The 24,387-nt window shown below is 41.0% G+C and overlaps 1 protein-coding gene across 5 annotated transcripts in view; it reads left to right on the top strand.

Annotated features, from left to right (window-relative positions):
• The window catches only part of WWOX (WW domain containing oxidoreductase), a 934,161-nt gene that overhangs the window by 647,474 nt on the left and 262,300 nt on the right, over positions 1–24,387 (top strand). The window contains exon 9 of one of the 5 annotated variants that reach the window (XM_014738366.3): positions 16,367–16,755. The exons of the other annotated variants lie outside the window; for them this stretch is intronic. Within the exon in view, the coding sequence (XP_014593852.1) occupies positions 16,367–16,408 (42 nt within the window). The 3' untranslated portion in view covers positions 16,409–16,755. Of the gene's footprint in view, positions 1–16,366; positions 16,756–24,387 lie in introns of those variants that run through there. 5 annotated transcript variants of the gene reach the window in all.

The raw sequence follows: 24,387 nt of genomic DNA on the forward strand, positions 1-24,387 counted from the left end.
TTAAACTAAAATGATTCTAAAATAAACAGATTATTTAAAGAAGAAAACACTTACCTTGTGATAATTGTAGTAGTCAGCTCATGCTCTGTAACAAAAGACCATAGATTGGTCGGCTTAAGTAACAGAAATGTATTTTCTCACAGTTCTGGGGGCTGGGAAGACTAAGGTGCTAGCTGAGGTGGCTCCTGGTGAGGGCTCTCTTTCTGACCTGCAGGTGGCCACCTTCTCGCTGTGTCCTCACCTGGCAGAGACAGAGAGCTCTGGTCTCTCTTCCTCTTTTCATAAGAACACCAGTCCTATCAGATTAGGGCTCTACACTTATGACCTCATTTACCCTTTATTATCGCCTTATAGGCACTGTCTCTACACACACTGGGGGTTAGGGCTTCAACATAGGAATTTGAGGGGCACACAGTTCAGTCCATAGCAATAATATAAATTGATATCATCGAGTGGGAAGACTTATTAATAGTATCCACCTAAAACTGAACACAAGCGTATCTGATCGCCTGGCAATTCCACTCCTATTGTGTATTCACCAACAGACAAGTGCAAAAATGTGTATAGCAGCGTTAATCGTGATAATTCAAAATGGTAAACTACCCAAAGGTGCATCAGAGGTGGATGGTTAAATAAATCGTGGTATTTTCATGCTGTGGGACACTGCACACCATGAGAATGAAAGACCCACAACTCAACCCAACAATATGGACTAATCTCACAAACATGATGTTGAGAGAAAGAAGGCAGATACAGAAGAGTGCATCCTCTATGACTATGTTTATAATAGGTTCAACTGTATACTGTATAAAAGCAAACTATCGACATGTTAGAAGTCAGAGGTAGAGACTGGATGGGGCCATGAGTGGGGAACCCAGATGTTGTTAATGTTCTGTTTATTGATCGGGGTGCTGGGTGTGTTCACTTTGTGAAAATTTATTTAGTGACGTGTTTTGTGCTTTTTTTTTTTTTGAGTGTATATTTTATTCCTATAAAAAGTTCGTAAGCACACACAAAATCTTATCTCAGAATTAAATAAGGTCATCAATGTAAAGCCTACTCAATACATTTCATTTCTTTTTCTGCTCTTCCCTCTCAATCCGTAGCCTCAAAGACCCTGCTGTGCCATTTGTCTATCAGCAGTGTCATTGGGAAATGACACCTCCCACAGCAGAGTGTTTTGTTCTTGACCAAAATGGCACCCATGGTTCAATGACAAGTGCCATGGCAACGGCTGAAATGCCTCAAGATCTCCTTTAGTTTGTGGAGTTTACTAAATGGTCAACCAACTTTTCAAGGCGCTCACTCGGGGTAGGCAGGGAGGTTACTAGTCACTCCCCACCTTTTTTATAATTCTTGTCATTCGTAAATGGCAAAGCCGCACCAAAGAAAAAATACTCTTGCCTTCTTCCATCTGTATTTTCTTTACTAAATTATCCAGTCTTATAAATATTTGAATAACATTTGGTCAGGATAAAATCTTTCCTGTCAGCTCAGTACAAGAACACTTTTTGGCTCCTGAGACCATAACAGTCAGATAAATTAATATTGATTTGTTAGAAAATAGTTTTCACTCTGACTAAACATCTTATTCTGGGCTCTTGAACCAAAATTATGAATTTAAAAGCAGCAAAATAGTTCTTCACAGTTTTCCCAGTGAAACTAATTATGGGCAGATTGTGAAAAATGTATTGGATGCGATTTCCAACATAGAGGCTGCTAACCAAAATTTACAGGGACCAGAGGCTCGATGTCTGATTTATTTGAGCAAGTTGTAATTTGGTAGACTGGAGAATTTATGTAAATAGTTTTTGCAATTTCCATAGGGATAACTCAATACATTAATATCTCGCATATGGCAGAAGATGAAGGTGGAACCATTTTTAACTGATAATTTGATTTACCTAATAGAAGAATCAGTTTTTTTTTTCTTTCTGACTTAGGTGTATATATTAAAGGACAGCTCACTCGTGTACTATATAGATATGCAGTGTATAGAGTTCAACTGTATTTAGACTTGTCTTTTAATTACATCTGTATATAGGAGTGGGGATGGAAAATTAAAATAGTAAAAATAAGAAACTAAAACATCGCCCATACATCCACGCCCATTTTAAACATTTGGGGGTTTTTTCTTTTAAAAAAATGCATTTATTTTTCACCTCATGAAACTCTAAGTACACTTAATGCATTCAGTATCCTACTTTATTTCCTCAATATCATATGAGAAATGAATGCTAAATGTGATTTTTGAGTGGTAACTTGGCAAAAGAACATTCCCTCCTCTTTGGGACATTTGTTTCCGATTTTAAATAATACAGCATGGAACATCTCTGTGCAAGATTCCTTATGTGAATTGCAGGTGTTTTTAAAGCTGGATGCCTAGAATTGCGTCTCCCATCGAAACTGATTTGAGACCCTTGATACATGTTGTCCAATTGCTTTCCAGAAAATATAAAAGTTATTATAAGAAAAACATATATATAAAGGAATAAATATACGTAAATGAAAAGAAAAATATAGAGAAAGAATATATATATAAAAGTAACTGCAGAGGCAGCTATAATTAAGCACAAAGAAAGACTCTGAAATTCCCCACCTACATCAGCTATGATAAAGAGCTTATTCAATGTCTTCCCTCTTTTGGAAAGCATCATGAGAGTCTTATAGGATGGCAGTGACTACCTATTGGGTCAAGGCTGCTCTTTCCTTGAACTAGTTTCCTAAAGCATCTATAATATGAAAGCGAATATGAAATCCTTAAAGTGTATAGAGTCTGTTGGGTTGAGAAGGAGAAATTTCAGTTTTCATATTGTCAATCTCAAGGCTTTTCTGAAATTGGAAGTGACAGTCTAACCGTGTGTGTATATGTATAATATATGGAATGGAGCCCGAGTCTGGTGCTAGGTTTGGGGAGTGAACTATTTTCTACCATAGATTAAGCTGAACTAGACTGTATGTCAAAAAAGAGTCTCAATGTCAACTTAACCATTGTCATCACTGTAAAATGCTATTTCATTATACAAGCAATTCCCTTGTGGATTTCTCCTGGCTTTCTAGGCGGCTCTATTTTAATCTGTTGTGGCTTTTTTGCCCTCTCTCCCAACTCCCAACATTTTGGAATCATTAAATATATTTGCTTCTGAGGTACTTGTTTGATATTTACACACATTATTAAAGTAAAACAGGAATGAAATGAAGGTGACAATGTGTATTTAAAAAAAAAAAAAAAAACTTAAGAAATAGTTAAAAGCACGTGACAACTTTCCAGGACGTTTTAATGATTTTCTTTGGGAGTTGAACAAGTGGCTGAAAATTCCAAATTCCACTGCACGATGTGGGTATGTACAAAAGGGTCAGATATAATGACGGACGAGTGGATTCCATATAATAGTCGTGTTTGAGTTCCCCCGAGCCTTTTAAAGATGAGAGTTTTCCAGATGTGACAAAAGAAAACAAAATTTCCAAATCAAAATTCCCATTTGCCTTTCAGGATGTTGAATTCTCTCCACATTTGTGCAATTACGGGTTTTGTTGAGTGAGCTTAGGACTCTGTCCCTTTAAGTGTTTAACAGTAATTGGTTCGTGTCCTAGTGTTCATTGAAAATCCTAGACATTTCATGTAAAATCTTCTTAATGAGGGGATGAATTTTTCATTCACATTAGAAAGCTCACTCTGACAAACAATTTCTAAATAAAACTTTGGCGACATGACATCCCACATTGAACCTGACAGGGAGGACAGGTGCCTTAGAATATAACTGTATGGCGATCCTTCAAACTGTCAGCCATGAATATTTTATTTCTTAATGAATCATCTTTGTGAAATGAACTTTCTTGTTGTAGTGTCAGTGCCATTTACAACAAAAAGCTGGCTCCTTTTAAAAGGTGAGCTCCAGAAAGATGCTGATGCCTGCATAAAATGCTTAACCCTACCTGAGGTGTCGGGCAATTTGGGGCTCTGCGTTTCCCTTCCCTTTCTGAAAGTGACTTGAGAACTCACTCCAGCTAGCATGACTGCATCGCGAGAGCGCTTTCCCCATCACAGCTTCTCTTCTCAGAACTCGAATTCCAGGTAACCACCCAGAGGCAGCCACCGTGGCCACGGAGTCCCTGTTGTTCTGAGGCGTCACTGCTGGTCTTTTAATTATTGTTTTGCCATCTAATTTCTAGCATTCTAGGGCCCACGAGGTGCTATTAGCTGGTGCTAACTGACAGCTCCAGGCAGGGCGCCTTTCTCTGCTCCCAGCTCCCCTCTCTTCTTGATCTCAAAGATCGCTTTCGTTTGTTTGTTTTGGGGATGGAGGAAGCTTTCGTTCTGACAGCAGACTTAAATATCTCCCCACTGAAGGAGCCAAAACTTATTTTTATGTTGCCACTAAGAGTCGTCTGAGATATGCCTGTGGCTTGGTGTGGAATCATTTTGCTCATCTCTAGACACAACGTAGACAGCAGAATTTGTTCCCCCAGAATAGCCTGGGGTTAGTTTTGTGCCCTTTGCCACTAACTGGGCTGTTGGTACTGTTGTGACATGATATTGATTTCCCTGTTTTTTTTTTTTTTTTTTGAAATTCATGGTCTCCACTGTGTTCTCAAGACTGGCTCATCATCCTGTTTACTTAGTCTGGTTTCTCTTCTGTTCCTCATAGTGGCTATTTCAAGCTTCTCCATTTTCCCCAGGCCCCAGAATTTGCCACCTCCCTCGATGGCCTTTCCTCTGAGACCAAAGAAGCCTTCGTTGGCCAGTCCCTCAACACTACCCCCAACTTCCGACCCTTGATTCCCCCAGAAACTGACCAACATTTACCCCTGTCCCGGCCTCCTTCTCGTTCACAATGGACATATCCCTCTTCAGATTCAAATCTGGGGTTAATTTTGCCACCCATGCTGTGGACCCCACTCTTGGTCCCACCCCAGGAATATGGCGTAATCAATAAACCAATAAGGATCTGTACCAGGGATTGGCAAATTACAGCCATTGTTTTTAGAAGTAAAATTATATTGAAATACAGCCAAGCTCATTCGTTTATATATAGTCTATGGCTGCAATGGCAGATCTGAGCATTTGCAACAGAGATTATATGGCTCACAAAGCCTAAAATATTTTCTGTCTGGCCCTTTACAGAAAACATTCACCAACCCCGATTTATCCCATGGGCAGAAGCCTGAACCCTACACACTGGGTCCCCCATCTAAGGGTCTGCAGTGGAACCCAAGTGGGATCAGTGTATCTCAGAGAAATAATTCCTGCTCCCGGCAGTTGATGCTTCACTCTTGCAGCTTCAAATATATTTTGGCGTGCTACAATAACCATGAGAACTGGCCTGTGTCCACGTGGCTCCATGCAGGAGAAAACAAGGCCAAGTCTGAAAGCACTAAGCGGGCCCAGAGGAAATGGAATAAACTAGAAATTTGTTGTTTCCTTTTCAATAGGTTTAAGTGAGAATTATGTCTTTTAGCAAAATCTCAGTGTGGGCAGGTGACAATTTTTGCAGGTATTTTTTTCCTTTCTTTTAACTTGTACAAATACAGGTCAGGGTTTGTTCCACATTTATTATAATAGCTGCCGCCCAAAGTTTAAAGATATGTTGTTCTCACCTTCACAAAAAGGGCCTCATTTACAGTCTCAGGAGAAAGTTCATACTATAGGATGAATTTTCTATTACCTTTCACTGTTCACAAGGCATTCACATCATTTGGATAAAATTAAATGTATACCATCTTCTATCTCTTTTTCCAGAAAATAGAGCTCTCTTTCTCTCTCTTCTTAATAATAGAAATTTTCTCAAATCTGAAGCCAAGTGGCACAAAAACATTGTATTTATTACAAAATTACTCCCAGGAAGACACACACACACACACACACATCTTTTCTAAGCAAAATCAATGTCATAACAGTTTTGAAGCACATATACACATACACACGTTTGATAAGAGAGGCAAATTGGCTATCGAGATGTGATTGCTTAAAAATAAGAGCCTTAAGAATAAAGGCAAATGAAAATAGATCAATAAAAGCCTCTTCTGACACTCTTGTTGGACCTTCTGGCGCTCCATCATTCTTAACCCTCACTTTCTTACTGAACATCCCTCCCATCTTCTCTGGATCTTCTGAGGCCGTCCCCCTGCCCACAGTCAGGATGGCTCATCCACACTTGCTGTCTGAACTGAGCAGGCCTGCTGGGCTCCCTGAAATGTGCTGATGGTTTCACTTCCCTTTGCAACCAACCCTTGTCATGGCTCTGTTTTGGTGAAGAAAGGAAAGAGAGCGAGAAGAGCGATGGTGTCTGGATTTGGTCTGCTCACTCATCGGTATTTCCTAAATTCCGACTTTGCCCAAACCAGCATCCTAATCATGCCCTATCTAAGTACCATCTGTGCTGTTATTTATGGATCACATTCTCACCCATGGTTTATTTTACCTAAATATGAACTTGAGTCCTGTTCGAGGTAACTTCCTATAGGTAATCATGGGTTTCATGTCTTTTTGTTACTACTCAGTAAAATGCATTCATAGCTCTTATCATAAAGAGTTTAGTCGATCCTTCTACCACCTAATACTGAATCTCCTTCCACCAGGGGAGCGAACCCCTCTTTGTTTCACATTTGGAGGGTTTAAGAAGGAGCACACAGTGGACCTCATTCTTCCAAATTTTCAGGATTTACCAGGTTGCTTTTCCCAGATCCCTCCAAAAGGTTGCTAGTCTGTTTCATAGTGAGTAAAATGTGTCCCAGGGGGATCAATGGAGAAGCATTTGGACATTTTTGCTCAGAAAGGAAATTGTTTAAATCCTCTTATTTCTTTTCTTTTTCGTAACCCGTTCCGTATACCCTGTTTTTCACCCCTGTTATCTCAGTGCCATCTGATATTTGATTAATAACATGCAATTTCAGGTTTAGGCACTATTATCTGTAAATCTCGGCATAACACTTTCAATTCCTGCCTCCCCTGAGTTCATTTCTTCCTCCTCCCCACACCCAGCTCGCAAGGACTCTAAAAGATTGCACTTCATTAAATTATTTTTATAATGAGTTCCTGTTACCAGGGAATACAGAGTTAAAAAGGTGATCTCACTAAAGGTAATTAGCATAAGACCTGCTGGACCTGTAGAAGTGACTGGATCATAATCAATAGCAATATGATTACACCCATGCAGCAATTATAAATTATTTAAAACACTACCCCTAGGTTACTGACTAGTTGCCTTTAAATTAAATTCTCTGTCAATAATTGATGCAAAGAATTAATGTGAGAACACCTTCAGTTACTGAAACTTTTTTAAGGTGGCATAAAATATTGAACTGTTGCCCGTCATTAGCAGCTAGGCTGTCTGTTTGCTGTAACATCCTTCTTTTCTAAATTGGTCAAGAAAGACTCTCAGATCTTGAAAGATGACAAATGATTCTGAATCCACTGCTGGATAATCTAAGCACACTGAAATGCCCTAATAGAAATTTTATACGTGAACCCAAAGAGAAAAAATAATAACTGATTTTATTTCTTAGTCAATTCTAACAAATATATAAGCAGACTTGGTTTTCTTGAATATGTTCCAGTTTTTTGATTTGGCCAGTATGCATTGGAAAAGGTCTTACCTAGCTGGAGAAATCATGGTCTATGATATTTAAGCAGTCAGCAATCATCAAAAAAAATCTAGACCTACAATAACATAAAAAGTGTGTCTTTGATAAAATGGGTTATTTTCCTTGCTTAATTAATGTTTCTATTTACACATCGTCACTTGCATAACATTGTGTCCTCTTCCACTCTAATTCTCTACTAGCCATGAGAACAGTGGAATCTAGACACTCATGTAGGACATTCAAGGGTTAGAAAGAAGTCGCTCATTAGCAACCCTGGCTCCTGTCTGATCTCACCAGGCAAGAGGCGCTCAGGGGACGGAAGTGATGCAAGAGATGAACCAGCTCTGAAAGAAAGAATGAACTTCATTCATTTGTGTACTCTAAGCTAAGCCCTTTTTGAATACAAAGCCTGGTAAGATGTCATCTCTGTCCTCAGGCACTTACAGGCTGTTAAACAGGCAGTGTCCTTGACTTCTCCCTTAGAGACTGATGGAGAAACCTGGTTTACCAAAGTTCTCTGGTAACCAGAGCAGGGGCCCACAAAGCAGACCTTAAGGTCAGAGAAGCTTCTAGAATCAGGAGACCCCTTCTCCATTTTGGTGGGTAAACAGTAGTTACCCAGACAAACAAAGAGGCTCTCCAGGCTGATGGCGCACCTCCCACACAAAGACACCCGGAAGCGAAATGGAATGACTCACTCTAAGACTCCAACTAGAAAAAAAAGAGGCCCCTCTGGACCATCCAATGCCTGAAATGAAGGACGATGTTCTTTTATGTTTATCAAGCTCCCAATGCCCTATGAGGCTCAGGGTCAGGGCTTGAAAAACGTCAGCCCCTTGCCTTTTCCCTCTGGTATCGAGTTGGGATATTTGAGGCCAGCCTACTGGCCTCTCCACTTTCGGTATATTTCCTTTATTTTGATATAGTTGAGATTGACCTCTCTCTTCTTTTCTTTTGCTTCTTTGGAAACCATCCTCAGCCTAAAACGAATACCAGAAATGGAGAAGGGTGGGGTTATTGCCTAAGATGGTTTTTCTCCCATCCACTCCTCTCTGATTCAGCTCCTGCTTCTTTCGGCTGCCATTTTCATTTTGCCTTGCAGCCATTGTCTTGGACGCTCTTCTATTTTCCTCCTTGCCTGGGAGGTTCTTTTGCCTGGGACTCCCTGCTAGTCCCAAAGACCTTTCTAGCACTGCTCTGAACTCACCAGCATTCCTCTTGTTCAAGAAAATGCTTTTCCTGTGTTGCTCTTTAGTGTGCCTTTCTCTGCCTCTCTCATCTTCACCCTTCACACTTTCTGTTCACACAGGTAAGAGGAAACTAAAGTTACATCGTGTCTTCTGTTTTCCAGCAACCTAGAACAAGATTTTCTAGACAGGTCTCTTGACTTGGCGCACAATATTTTCCTTGACGAATCCGTCATGGGCTGAGCAGATGTCTTGTTTGTCATGTACTTGAGTACCAAGTACCCCCAAATGCCACAGAATAATTTCTTTTGTTGTGGCAATTTTTAATGTTTACTTTCATTTCCCAGTTAGCTTTTATCTTTTAATTTAAAAAATTATACGTCACATACACACACCTAAGTGTCGTGTTGTGTTTGGACTCGAGCCTAGTTCTTTTGTCAACTCCAGCAAAGCAAAGGATGCCCTCCCCCTCACCATATATAAGGTTGAACATCAGAGTTATTGATTTTCAATGGTGCTTAACATGTAGATAACAAAGTCCCAGACTGGTTTTTTTGTGTGTGTCCAAATTATTGTAGTCAACGTTTCTACTGGTTGGAAATGCATGGACTTTGGAAGCCGACTTTCTGCTCTACCTAATTCATCATCGCAGCTGCAGTTCAGCCTGATTCTAATTTTTAACTCAAGATGATTATCTTCTTTTCATTTCCATGAAACAAACTGATTCATGTGTCGAAGGAGCAAGGTAGTTTTCACACCTGCCCAGCCTGCTCGTGTGTCTCTCAAGGCTGAGTGAGGCTGTGAGAAGAAGAGAGAGGATGGAAGGCCGTGTTAGAACTAAACAGGCATGAGGAAGAAGACAGGATTGAAACCGTGCCTAGCAAGTGTTTACAAGCACCTCAAGTTGACCTTCAGACCTCAGGACCCGCAGGCTTCGGTTTTCCACAATGCAGCTTTTGAGAAAAACGGTGACTAACCAAGCAAAGCGCGGAACTCACTTCTCAGAATTCTCAATCAGAAATTATCTGATGACTGGACCGATTCTGATTACCATGGTTCCCGCAGATCTACCCAGCACCTCAGTGACTCGGTATGCAGAAGGCAGCGATCCCGCGCATCCTACGCATCCTGCGCATCCTACGCATCCTCGCTGGCGGCCCAGGGAACCTATGCTTCCCATCAAGTCACCAGGCGCCTGTTTCCGAGAACTCACCCGTGTTCTAAGCACATATGTCTTATCTCGGCAGCACGATTAGGAAAATAAATTCAATAGTTTGCCTGCAATGTTTCCATCGTGAGGGTAGTAATTAGACATGTGCTAAAATGTAATATCCGCTTTTTCAAACCACATTTCAAAGTTGATAGCATCACCAGGTTGAGAACACTTTTAAAAAGCTGGGTTTACCGAATTAAGAGAAATAAAATCTGCCTGTTCATCAGTGGATTTGTCTTACTTTGCTGTGGGTTTTTCTTTTCTTTTCTCAATTAAGTATTATTTAGAAAAGGACCCAAGTTTCAATGCAGGCAACATCTTCCTTTCTGATTTCTGGTTGCCTGGGAACGCAGTGGTTCACCGAAGAGAATTTGTATGTTGTCTCCTCACTTGAGGCAGAGCCTCATGACATTGTCTGTTCTGTCACATGGTGGTGGTGACAGCGGCCTAGCTCTTACCACAAGGCTTTCATCCTGTGGTTTTTTGTGTTCTTCTAGTCCACCATTCTGTCAACCCTGAATTTGCTGCCAAATTTGCACTGTACCCAGAAGAAGGCCTATTCACCTTTAAAAGTTTAGTAGGGGGCATTTGGAAAGAATTCCATTGAGATCCTGCTCAGTTTGGCAATGCAAACCTAAGTAAGTAAGTAATGACTGTTACGTTTAACTTCCTTCTTCTACTATTAGGTTGCCCATGGATCTTTAAAAAGTGCATTGGCTAGATAGATTGAGGAACACAGGACCTAAATGTACTACGGTTCTGGTAAATTCACAGATTCTAACAAAAATAAGTTTTCTTAAGAACCGTGTCAATTGATTCATAGTACCTGACTGTGTCAAGTTGAATGACATGCTCTCCTGCCAGGAAGCTGATTACCCACAGTTCAGAAAACCTCGATCTTTCTTTCACATTACCCCTGCTTTCTCTTCAAGGAAAAAAAAAATCTCATGAATTTCCTCCTTACAATAACAACATCCTAGGTCATAGATATTTGATTCAGCGCTTCCTTCAAGAAAAACACAGTTCTCAAACTTTGTATAAAAATTCCTTTTCACAGATGAATAATCACCAAAGATATTTCTGAAAGGACACTAAGAACACTCTGGCAATTGTTCTTTAAGAAAAAGGTAGAAACTGGGTTTTATAAGAGAAGAAAGTAGAAATACTGCTGGAGAGAAAAAAAAAATATGCTAAATTATGTTTTGAAAATAACAAAATATTTCCAGAAGGTACCTACCTATTTAAAAAAAAAATCACCAAATTGTTTTCATAGATCCACGCAGTCATCCTCAGAAATAAGAGCTTGGAAAAAGGTTGAGGGAATGACTGGCTACTCAAAGCCATTCTGTGTTTACAAAATTGTGAAAAAGGGGCTGAGGCTGCTGATGGTAATTACAAGAATGGAGGCCCTTAACTGTGTGCCCTACATCCCTTATCACATTGAAGCCATACCACCGTCTTGAGAGGCCCTCATTGCTTCCCAACTTCTTCAGGTGAAGAAATTGCTGAGGCTTGATAATTAACTTACCCAAGGTCACATTGCTAATGAGAAGCAAAGCCATGATAATGACCTGGGACATATGACTCCTGGGCCCATTCTCTTCCCACAAAGCATGATTAACTCAGAGAGTAATTAATAAACAATTTCATAAATAATCTTAAAATAAAACCTCCAAGCACTTTCGTAGATTGGATTATATGCCGAAAAAGTAAGGTCTGTTTTACTAATATAAAATTTGACCTGTGAAGTTAATCTCTTGGCTAAGTGTGTGTGTGTGTGTATGTGTGTGTGCGTGAGGGAGAATATTTATACACACATAGATACCTCTAATTGATGTCTAATTTTCATAGCAAATTTAACATATTTAAGGATATATAGTTCTCTGGATCCTGACGAATGTCCATATGTACACAGTCATGTAATCGCCACTACAATTAAGATGTGGAACAGTCCCCTTACCCCGCCTCCCCCCAAAATCCCATCATTCTCATTTCCAATAAATCCTTCTCCTCTCAGAGGCAAACACTGTCCTTTCTATCACCCAGCTTAGTTTTACCTGTCTGAGAACATCATTTAATAGGAATCATACCTCTTCTTTTGTGTCTGGCTTCTTGGGCCCAGCCTCGTGTTTTTGAGAATCATCCACGTCAATGTGTGTATTGGTATTCGTTTTCAACGCTGAGAAATGTCCCATTGTAAAAGGAGACACTGTTTATCCACGCACCTGCTGATGAGCATTGGGTTGTTCCTATTTTTCGGCTATTATGAGTAAGGCTGCCATGCATGTTCATGTATAAATTTTTTTGTGCACTTATATTTTTATTCCTTCTTGATAAACACCTAGTGTAGAACTGTTGGCTCTTAGGGTATGCATGTTTAAGTTTTTAAGATGCTGCCAAACTGTTGTCTAAGGGGGTTGTACCATTTTAAACTCCCACTGAAAGTGGGTGAGAGTTCATGTTGCTTCCCATCCTCGCCAATACTTGGTATTTTCAGTCTTTTTACTTATTACCATTCTAGTGGGTGTGAAATGGGATCTCTTGGAGGTTTAATTTCACATTTTCCTGATGACTAATGCAACTTTTTATGATCTCATTAGCCATTCATATATTTTCTTTCTGTGTAGTACTTGTTCACATATTTGGCTTTTTTTTTTTAACTGAGTTGTTTGTCTTTTTATTATTGAAGTGTAGGAGTTCTTTATATATTTTGGATATGTCTTTTTTTGTACATATTGTGAACTTTCTCCTAATCTATGTCCTCTCTATTCTTCCCTTAATGATGTCTTTTGAAAAGCAGAATCTTTTAATCTTGATAATGTCTAATTCATCTCTTTTCTTTTCTTTTATGGTTAGTGCTTTATGTATTCTAAGAAATCTTAGCCAATCCCGTGGTCCCAAAGATATTTTTCCTTGTTTTCTTCTAGAAGCACCATAATTTTAGTTCTTACATTCAGGTCCATCTCAAACTAATGTTTGTATTTGGTGTGAGGCAAGGGTAGAGGTTTACTTTTCCCCCCATGTGGCTCTCCAGTTGTCCCTGCATCATTCGTTGAAAGACTAATCATCTCTTTATTGAATTTCCTTGGCTCTTTCGTCAAAAATCAATTGACTGTGTATTTGTGGATCTATTTCTAGACTTTGCTTTTCCATCAAAATTTTAGGATCAACTTTTCAACTTCTTGTAAAAGACATGCTGAGATTTTATTTGGTGTGTATTAAATCTATTAATCAATTTGAGGAGGATTGAAATCTTAACAATACTGAGTATTATAATCCATGAACCTGTATCTCTCTATTTAGGCCCTCTTTAATTTCTCTCAGTGGCATTTTATAGTTGTCAACATAGAGGTCTTGTACTTTTTTGCTAAATTTGGTATTAAACATTTTGCTTCTTATGCTACTATAAATAATATTTTTAAATTTTTTTGAATTGTTTGTTGCTAATATGTAGAAATAAAATTGATTCCAGCAAACTGATCTTATATTCTGTGACCTTGAAATATATTTATTAGTTTCTTCTTCTTTTTTTAAGATTTTCTTTTCTTTTTTCTTTTTTCTTTTTTTCTCTTTTGTTGAGGAAGATTGGCCCTGAGCTAACATCTGTTGTCAATCTTCCTCTTTTTGCTTGAGAAAGATTATCACTGAGCTAACATCTGTGCCAATCTTCCTCTATGTTGTATGTGGGATGCCACCACAGCATGTCTTGATGAGTGGTATGTAGGTCTGTGCCTGGCATCGGAACTGGCAAACCCTGGGCTGCTGAAGCAGACTGCATGAACTTAATCACTATACCACTTGGCTGGCCCCCTCTTTCTTTTATTTTTTAGCCAAGAAAATAGTCCATTTTTATTCTGGTCCCATGGGTATATCTAGGAAATAAAATTAATAATAAAATGATACATTTATCATAAGATTTTCTATGTCTCCAAAAAAAGATAGTTTTACTTCTTTCACCCTGATTTTTATCACATTTGTTTCTTTTGCTTGTGTTAATGCACCGATAGAGCCACCAGGAATGTTAGATAGAAGTGTAGAGAGCAGACATCATTGCCTTATTTCTCCATTATGTATGATGCTAATTGTAGGGTTTTTTGTACATGTTCTTTATCAGATTGAGGAATTTGCATTTAGTTATAGTTTGTTGAGAGTTGTATTATAATTAGGTGTTTCTGTGTATTTTATATTCTCGTTATTATTTTCTGTGTATCGAAGAGAGGTTAGCTCCTTTGTAAAAAAGCATTGATGCTGGGAACCTGACTTCAGATCTTTGAGCTGCCTAGAAAGACAGCCGGGGCAAGTTGCTTATTTCCTCTATGAGTCAGTTTCGTCATCTGAAACTGGAAAATGTATACAAAGAACTTACATAGTGACTGACACATAGAGAGCACTGCTTAAATGTTAGCTATTCTTTTAATATTACGGCATTTATGGAAAAAATGGGTTTTATGTTTCAGCCTCATGAGAAACACTTGTCTTAAACACTAAGAACATTAGCCCTATCATCCCCTGTCCATTTTAAAGACAAGATCTAACCACTGGTTTATGGGTTAAATTGATAGACTTTTATGGCTACCCAAAATGGCTCTACTTTTTCACATTCCACTTTTCCAGTTTTAAAAGTTTAAGTTGATCTGTGTGATCCCTGAAGAATTATGTGCAAACTAGCATTAAGATGAAAATCTTTTATATTTGTTCTGTAGCTTGAAAAGTAGTGCATGGTCTGTTTTATTCCACTGGCTCCTAAGGTTCAGGTATTAACATAAATACAGCCCATTAACACTTGTTCCTCTCTGTCAGGACATAAATTAAGTCTGCAGGTGTTCCATGAAGCTGTACCCTCGGTACTAATTAAGCCTTGATAATTAGGTTTGTTAAATTCAGGACTTTAAGCTTATATTCCCTCTTTGGGTTACCAAAACAGAGAAGTGCAACATACAAACCCTCCCCCCACCTTATTTATTTATTTATTTTTTCTGCAAAGAGCTTTGCTACTTTTTCTACATTTTATTCTTTTTCTTCTTATTATTATTTTAAATAAAGAAGGAGTCAGTAACAAACTCTTCACCATTTTGCCAGAGTTGGGTGTAAACCTTGGGAGATCTGTACTCTTGTTTATGATGAGATTAAAATCTTTTCTTCTGCTGTTTTGTGTCAGCACAGACACTGTAGTGGAAAGTTTCCAGCCTGGGTTCTCCATCTACTGAACGTACCCAAATCTGTGCTTTAAACCCAAAGGAACTGTCACTCAAGAATGCATGTTGTTATCGTTAAAAACTATGCATACAATCAGCTCAGCCCCCAAGTAATTTGTATTTGTATTTCTTCCCTTAAAAAATGAGACATTTTGTTAATAGGAAAGTAATATTTTAAAATGAAGAGATCCTCTCTAGCTGTCAAAAAATTCACAGCAGTCTCTATTCCCATTGGAGTTTCCCAAACAGAGATCCTGATTTGGAGGATATTTTGTGGCTGTCAGGTTATTTGTAACCAACACACAAACCACAAAATCATCTAATCAAAACAGATTTTCTCTCCAGTTCATCTTTCCTCTTCGGTTGCTTTATAAATCTATTACTCATCAGATCCGATGTTTGGTGAATGCCATTTTTCATTTTGAATAAATGGAATGATAAAAACAACTCTATTAGCGCAGCTTTCAATAATATTCATGGCAATCACGCTAACTTAATAGCCTCTCTTCTTTTATTTGAGGCGTATTAAATAAAATTATACTTTTAATCAGAAGCATTTTTTTTTTAAAAGAACAGTTTGTTCTGCGAGAGACTGCCGTAATACAGATCCATTTCATGTTTTCTTTAGCATTCGCTTCCCAAGAAGACCAATAATTAATCTCTCTAGAGGAGTACTGGTTTTCATGAGCATTCATATTTTGCACTTTCAAAGAACTCATTCTATAGAACAGACCACTCCTCTCTTTTCTGACCCATCCTCTCTTTTAGAGTTTGCTCGCATCTAGAAGCTTCCATTTTCTCCTTCAATCATGGGATTCAAAGTCTGTCTTCAAAGTCCAACGTGCAAAACTCATGTCCCTCCCCCTAATGACAGCAGGAGAGAAAGGAGTCACAGAGAGGAAGAGATGGACTTCGAAGGAAGTAGTTTAGCAATAATCCAAAAGTTTGCCTTTGTTTTGCCAAATGTGGGAGGGCAAAAGATCAGAGAGGATGTTTTTGCAAGGACAGACTATTTAATGAAAGTTTTAGACTATACGACGTTATAGAATATCTTTAGAGAGTGCTATTCACATAGGAATGGGGCATTTTTGTTTGAATTATTTCTGCTTTTTTCCCTTCTTCCCTCTTCCCCTTCTGTTCTCCTTTTTCCTTTTTTTTTTTTTCTTCTCCTCCTCTTCCTCCTTCAGAACCAGCTGGCAGTCAGGACCCTACACCTGCGTACAATCTAATGCTGTCGCTGCTCGGTGCAGCAAAGGGACAACAGGATTTCCCACGAGTGTCGCTTACAAATCTGAGCAGGCATCAAGCAAGCAGTGTCCCTGGGCCCCTTGCTTCTGGAGAGGCAGGATGGAGGAGGGCGAAAACCTCTTGGTGTAGAGGTAAATGTTCCTCGCATATTTCAGGGTCGGCCGGCAGTTTATGCATCTAAATCCTACGGGAAACACCAGAAATATTTCTCTTCTTGAAAATCAGACAGTCTGGCAGCAGACCCGTTGTGTTTGAAGCACTCTTACATCCTCTACCATGTCAACAACTCAGCCTCCATTACTTTGCAATAAAACCCCACCAAATCCCTGTGTATGTTTTTTTGGAACCGCTTCTCCACCGCGTAATTGATATTACGGGGAGGGGAAGTGCTCTGAGTAATATTATTCATCGAGTAAAGGGTCACCACTGATTAATTACCTCAAGGACGAGGGGATGGTGATTTTTTCTCTTCACATTGGGAGCCCCTTGTATCCCGCAGCTCCACGTGGGGCAGGGAGAAAGGCGAAGGCTCAGAGGTCGAGGAAGAGCTGGGGTTAAGGCATTTCAAAATGTCAGGCAGCTTGCTAGACTGCGGCATACCAGGCCTTCCCCCATGATGGCAGCGTGGGCCTGGGCCAAAGTGACACCCCAGCAGAAAACCTGACACCAGTTTCCAAATTTTCTCTCTTACTCCCTTGGGCTGCAACCCGCATGCCATGACTAAACCAACAGGCTGGGCTCTGCAGAAACTGCAAGACCAGAGCAGCTCAGTATTTCCTGCTCAGTGAAAAAGGCCAGCTCCTTTCTTAGTGACAATCCACCTTCCCACCCACTGCCTTCTAAGAATGAAAGCAAATCTGTTGTGCTTTTTTTCTTTTCCCTCCAGTCCCGGCCTTGATTTGCATGGCTATTTTCCCCCCTCCAACTAATTTTAGCTTCTCAACTGAAGAATAAGGGAAAAGTGAGTAAGGACTGGGGATTTCTCCCAGTGCCTTGCAAAACAGGAGTTTCTGCTGGGTCAGGGCTCAACTTTCCTTCGGGACTCAGCAGGAGACCTCACTCCAGGCATGTGGCTTCTTCAGGCTGCATTTTCTCAGCCCTTAAATGAAGGAGCCTGGATAGGTCACCTGTGAGTTCCTTCCTAGCTCGCTCACACTAGGAGCGCAGTGCATTTATAAGATAATTTGTCCAGGGGCCGGCCCTGTGGCGCAGTGGTTAAGTTCACACATTCCACTTCGGAGGCCCAGGGTTTACCAGTTGGAATCCTGGGTGCGGACATGGCACCACTTGGCAAGGCGTGCCTGCTGTGGCAGGCATCCCACATAGAAAGCAGAAGAAGATGGGCACGGATGTTAGCTCAGGGCCAGTCTTCCTGAACAAAAAGAGGAGGATTGGCTGCAGATGTTAGCTCAGGGCTAATCTTCCTCAAAAGAAGTAATAATAATAATTTGTCGAGTGTGATAATTATTCATTCAACAAACACTCCTTGAGAACCTACTGTGTGCTGTGAGAGGTGCTGGGGAGCCTGAGGTGAATAAGATCTATAAGTCAGAGCATAGAAAACAACGCTTGGAACTAAATAGAGGAAGGCTCTATAAACGCTGCTGGTGTGATCCCAAACAGCATCAGACAGGAGGGCTAACCAAGATGGGAATGAAGTGCTGAGAGAGATCTCACCCCTTCATGGAGGCGCACAAGAAAAGAAGCTTATGTGAATTAGGGAAGTCCTAACCTGCTGCATTAGCTTTTGAGGAATGAGGGGGGAAAAAAAAAAAGATCAATAGTGACCAACACTAATTATTTTTTAAAAAGTGTTGAAGATTTTTGATTTTTGTAGTAGACACTTTATCCCGGAAGCATGAAGTCTATGAAATATAAGCCTGTGAAGAAAGGTTTATCAGCTTTGCATCAGTTGCTTTCTGGCTTTGTTGACGTTCGCTGATGAAAGACACTCGGTTTTACGTTTCTCTTCTCTGCTGCTCCTTCCACCCCAGCCTTGGGAGGTAATGATACTGTCAGTCTCGCTGGTTTGGCTGAGGATTCAGAGATACTATTTTGTGGAAAGGGCTTAACATACCACCTGGCAGGTGGTTATTAGCCACTAATTGCTCAAAAAATTCCTACACCAATAAGCATCTCTTACTATTATTATTGATGTATGCATGGATTTCACCAACATGCCACCCACACATCTTATGCCGTTGCTAATTCCAGGGTAACCCAAGTATGGAAGCTGCTGTGCTGAGAGCAGACCCTTAGATTTAACCCTAGTTCAGTAACCCCCTCACCTTTAATTATTCACTTTCAGAATTTATTTTCTTTAACTACAAAATAAGCTTGATAGTGTAACAAGGATGCTAAGGATTCTGGATAATTGTAATAATGGGAATAATAAAAATTATAATCACGATAGCGTCTACCATGTCGTGTCTTGGGTTCCTGTGAGATTCCGGGCACTGGGGAATGTTCCATTTAGTTCTCAGAACTCTATGGACTGTGGTTATTCCCAGTTTACAGAGGAGAATCTGAAGGTACAAAGTAGATGAATGGTTTTCTCCATGTTACATAGCTAATGCGTGGATATTCCCTGTGGCTGGCGATGGGTAAAGCCCCATTACCTATAACCTTTACATGCACACCACCTTTATCCTATTATCAGCATTATCTCTTTCCTGAGAAAAGTGGGGGACACCCCCTTTGAAAGCAAACAGGGAAAACCTTTCTGTAGAAAATTTCTGCTAACCTAGCAACAGACACAAAGTCAAACTATCGTTATGACTTTTCTCTAAAGCAGAAGTAGCCACTTATAGATGCTTTTGTGATGTCATCACTTGGATGATCTCGTACATGTCCTCTTTGGGTAGGGCACAGTCACTAAGAAGCTGCACGCTTCCTTCACCAGGTTCAGCCTGCCTCCCATATTTTTGTGCTATGATTAGAGCGACCGTATAATTTATCATCCAAAGTGGGACATTTTTGAGAGAGGAAGGGGGCAGGTAGTAACACTGGGACAGTGGGCATCAATCAGGACATCTGGTCACCCTAGCTGTGACCATCATCCTTGCTACTTTCTAAAATTCTCAGGCCTTCTCATCTAACCTTTTTGTCCATCTTTGGTTCTATGCTACTGAATCCTTCACGGTTTAGGGTGGGGGGATAACCATATTTTTCTCCTTAAAAAAAAAATCGCTTTTCTTTTTTGTATCACATCCCTTTCCTGCGTGGTGCTCTCATTGGTTCTCTGCATTCTATCTTTCCGTTCTCCCTCTATCTCCCAACAGAGCGCTCATCCTAGAGTGTTATATAGCTGCATACAATATATTGTCATTCTTTTTTGCTTTTAACTGGAGTACAAATCTCTGTGACTTGTATTTTTGTGGTCCATTTAAAAATGTGGTGCCACGAGGCCTTCAGTGGCCATGGCCTATGGCTGATCCTATATGAGGGTTTGTGCCCCTGGTCACCAAGCTGCTAGTCTTCCGCTAGTCTAAGGATAGACCTTGAACTTTAAGATGTGAGCTGCCTGAGTGCAAGAAGAATAGTATCCTATTTATAAAATTTACTTAAAAAAAAAAAAAACCTCTTAAGAAGACGTGCCAAAGGGCCCTTGATTTCAAAAGTTAGTTGTGTAGGGGAGAAAAAGAGTTTTCCTCTGCCCTCATAGGATCCTGGCTGGGTCTGAAAATTAAACTGACAAAGACAGATTAACATCAGAATAGCATACAAGTTTATTTGATGTAAGTTTTACATGACATGAGAGCCTTCATAAGGAAATGAAGACCTGAAGGAAGATTAGACATGAGTATTTCCATGATAGATGTGATGAAGAGCTGATGGTCCTGGAGAAATGCGATAGGTTCAAGAGTGTGGATGAGTGTGGTAAACTGGGGGAAACAAAATTCTTTTCTGGAGTCCCTTTGTCTTCAAAGGGAAGAAGTATATTTTGGGGTAACGTTTCCCGAACCCTATCAGTTGCATGAAACACCTTTCCACCCAAATTGCCAAAACATGGCTCGAGTTATCAGTGTTAGACCAGCAGCTCCCAACCGTTCCCAGCTCCTCCTCCCATATGTTAATTAACTAAAGGACCAAAGGTCCAGAAAGGAGAGTTCTCTGCTAGGCCTTTAGTAATGATTCCATTAATGCTAGTGGCATGAGCGCATGCATGAATGAAGGAATGACAGTGGGCTGCGGTACTTCTGTCTCCTTGGTGACAGGTTTTGGATAGATTCAGGAGCCTGAGGGGAATGCCCCCTAACTCCTGTGCACCCAGGATTCCTCAGCAAAGCTTCAGCCTCTGGGACAGCTAGGGCAGCAAGGAGCCACCATGGAGGTGAATGATCTTCCTACACCTTTTGAAACATAGCTCTTTTTTGTCCACAAGGGAGGAGTAGGAGGAACAACAGAATTTAGCTTGAGAGGAAAGCCTCTTGGCCTCGAATGAGATGACTTTGTTGCTACTGTTAAAGCCCAGCAGGAAGGGCGCTTTGATATGTAAATGTGGCCTGATAAGGATTTCCTCTGCTCACCCCCCACCCCAGCTGGGATCCTCTCCCGGGGAAGAGTGCCCCAGCCCCTCCCATCCCGGAGCCCCGCTGTGAGCTGTCTTTCTGGGTTTGCATCCCTTGGTTGTCCTCTGCAAAATCAGGCCCCAACTGCAAAGAAGTTTGTCATGATGCCGGAAGGGACTTATTCCATCCTCCGTGTGAGTGCACCCACTTTAACTTCCACAAGTCCCCTTGGCTCTTCTGTGATAAGGTCTCCTGACCCTTTATCACCCAGGTTTTGGTTTGTTTGCTCAAAACCAGCACTGAGGGCAGCCGGGAATACTGTGTCAAACTCCCTGATTCTACAATGCTCTCATTCCTCTGTGTCTGTGTGAATGAATAAATAAGGAAACAACTACAGAAATAAGCTATTGGCAAGCAGTGATAAGTACTGTTTAGGAAGTAAAATGGGGCAAGTGAATAGAGTGAGGGGGTGTGACTTTAGATGGGGTCCAGAGGGCTTCTCTGAGGAGGTCCCATTTAACCAGGGCTGAGAATGTGATAGAGCCAGTCTGAGGGAGACAGGAGAAGACCAGCCCCTAAAGAAAGAGGGAGCAGCAAGCGCCAAGGGGCACGGCAGGATAGGGATTGGCGTATTCGCTCACTGCAAAGGGCTATGGGGCTGTGGGGCGGGACCCCAGTGAGCAGTTGAGAAAGGAGAGGAAGCTGGGAGCAGCTTGTGCACAGCTTTGCCTGCCTTGGGAAGCAATTTGGAGTTCATTTCAAGTGTCCAGCTATTTGAATCAAGCCCTGGCACACTAACACTGTGGCATTTGTGGTACCCAAATTGCAGGGCAACTAGGCTTTATAATCTTTGGTTTCTCAAAACTCAAGCTATTATGAAGGCCAACTGTGTACCAACCTCCCTATTTCAGAGCCAATAAGCACCTTTTTAATGCAAAAATGCATGTAATGTAAAAGTATGTAACTCACGTGGCTATTCTGTGTGGCCCACAATGAGAGGTGGGCACACGGACAAGTCGAGATGGCCAGGGGAAAAAAATTGAAAATCCAGATCCCCTTTGGTAAGAGTGGCCTTCGAGCTTCGAGTGCTCTCTGTTCAGCTGTTGAGATTGTTATTAAACTTTATGGACCATAAACCCCATGGAAACAAGGAGAGTGAACATCCCTGCTATTACGAGAGTGTCAAAACAGGAGCCATATTTCATGGCCTGAAAAGTACGCACAGTTGGCCTCCCGCAAGCCCGAAGTGCCTTCTGGCTGGTTTTAACCCTCAGCCTTTCTTTCACTTCTGAATGAAACCCACTGTTTGCTACAGAGGCTTTCTGGAAATGATAGTCCTCTTAGGTGAAAGTTCCCTTTCCGAAATCTAGGTGATGCGGGGTCCATGAGCCGAGGAGTCGAAGGAAAGATTTCTTAGACTCTCAAGATCTGGCAGTAGTGCTCTTTTATTTAGAGAATAGTGTGCAATAGCATGGGGACAGGACCCATGGGCAGTCAGAGCTTCTGCTGCCACCGCTTCTGCTGCCGCCGCTTCTGCTGCCCCCGCTGGCATGGGGACAGGGCCCATGGGCAGGCAGAGCTGGTGCGTGGGGACAGGACCCACGGGCAGTCAGAGCTCCTGCTGCTGCCCCGAGTTAAGGGTTAGGGCTAATTTTATAAGGCATGGGTACGTGACTTATTTTTACTGGAGAAAAGAAAAGATGATGTAAAAAGTCATTAAATGATTTCAGTGCAGAGGGGGTCTGGTTATTGTGTGGTCATATAACTTTAGATACGAATCTGGCCATATAGATCGGCATGTAGGTGAGGATGCCCTGGGCTTCTCTCCCTGGGGCAGTCCTAATTCATACCATAAAAAAAGTCCACTGGGTCGTATAGTTTGGCATGTAGGCCAGGTCACCTTGGGCTTCTCTAGCTGGGGCAGCCTTAATCCACATCATAGGCACAAGCTCTGTTTCCTAAAAGGATGTGATCTTGACATTCGTCAGCCTCTGTGCCCATCCCACAGATATATTTCTTGCCGGGAGCACATAGTTCATTCTCCAAACAAAAACGTATGCATCCTGTTTTAAGTGAAGCATGTAGGTTGTGCCACACAACAGCTTAGTCCACTTTTGAAGAGGCAAGCAAACAAGGATCTGAGAAGTTGCCAGGCCCGTCTAAGGCTAGTGACTGTCTAGGAAACAGTGAGTACCCCTTGGCAAATGGTACATTGCATGCCTATTTCCAAGGCATTCATTTGGCAAAATAAGTTATCAAGCTAATTTTAACGTTATTTCTCTCTGAGGTTTCATCTTCCCTCCTAGGTACGTACAACAATGAAATTCCACCTATATTTTGTAATAGGATCAAGTTTTGCAAAGCATAGTTACATTTGCTTTAATTGCCCAAGAAACCCAGATATCATGAATTCGTGTTATCTTTTTTGTTCCTTGGTTGGTTGGTTGATGAATAGGTATGGTAGTACTGGTGTTCTAAATGTTCCTCTCCTCTCCTTCTGGGGATGACATTTCTCCACCTCCTTGAAGTCAGGCATAGATAGAAGAATTGCATTGGCCAAAGAGATGTGAACAGAAGTGTCACTTCAAGGGAGAGATTTAAAAGCCAGGACATGGTGATTCAAGGCTTTTCCCTAACAGTATGATCATGGACTCATGCGATGACATGGATCCTCCCTCATCCGGGGTCTGAGTGACTAAGATGAGCAGAGCCCTCTGCCAACCTGTTCTGGAATTGTAGTCTGAGCAAGAATTAAGCTTTTCTTGTGTTAAGTCACTGAAATTTGTGGGCTGTTCCTCCTGCAGCAGAACCTTGTCCATCCTTACTAGAATAGAGTATGATGTTTCATGTTAGTACATTGTATTGAGGTCTTTCATTTTCAGAGCAAAATTGGATGATTTTCGTTCAAATAAAGTTCTTTACCCATCACAACTACTTTTCCTTTTTCTTTTTCTTAATGGCCTAGGTTCACCTACCTTTGCCTTTTGTGGAGACAGAGAAGTGCCAAAAATGACAGTGGTTGAAGGATAGCGAACTAGGAGGAGATAGAAAGAGAGAAGTGGCTGAATCTTTTGGTGACGTAACCAAATATGACTCTTAGGACCTTTTCTTCCCAATGGCAATGTGGTAAGAAGCTCTACCGCATCCATTGTTCTCAAGCTCAGTGTGTACAAGAATCGCCTGAATAGTGCTTGTTATAAATGCAGATAATCAGCCACCACCCCCAGGGATTGTGTTTCAGTAAACAAAAATGGAGTTTGGAAATCCAAGTAGTGAACAGGTACCCCAGATTGGTCTGTGGGCCTTACACTGAAAAACCACTGGACATAGCAGGCAAGTGTGCTGGCTTCTAGAGCCAAAACAGCCTGGCTGTTGAATCCAATGATGGTCTTTATTAGTTGTGTTAATTTGGGCAAGTTTTTCAGGTCTCTGAGCCTCAGTTTCTTCAT

Source organism: Equus caballus, chromosome 3, assembly GCF_041296265.1.
Source record: "Equus caballus isolate H_3958 breed thoroughbred chromosome 3, TB-T2T, whole genome shotgun sequence".
Taxonomy (NCBI): Eukaryota; Metazoa; Chordata; class Mammalia; order Perissodactyla; family Equidae; genus Equus; species Equus caballus.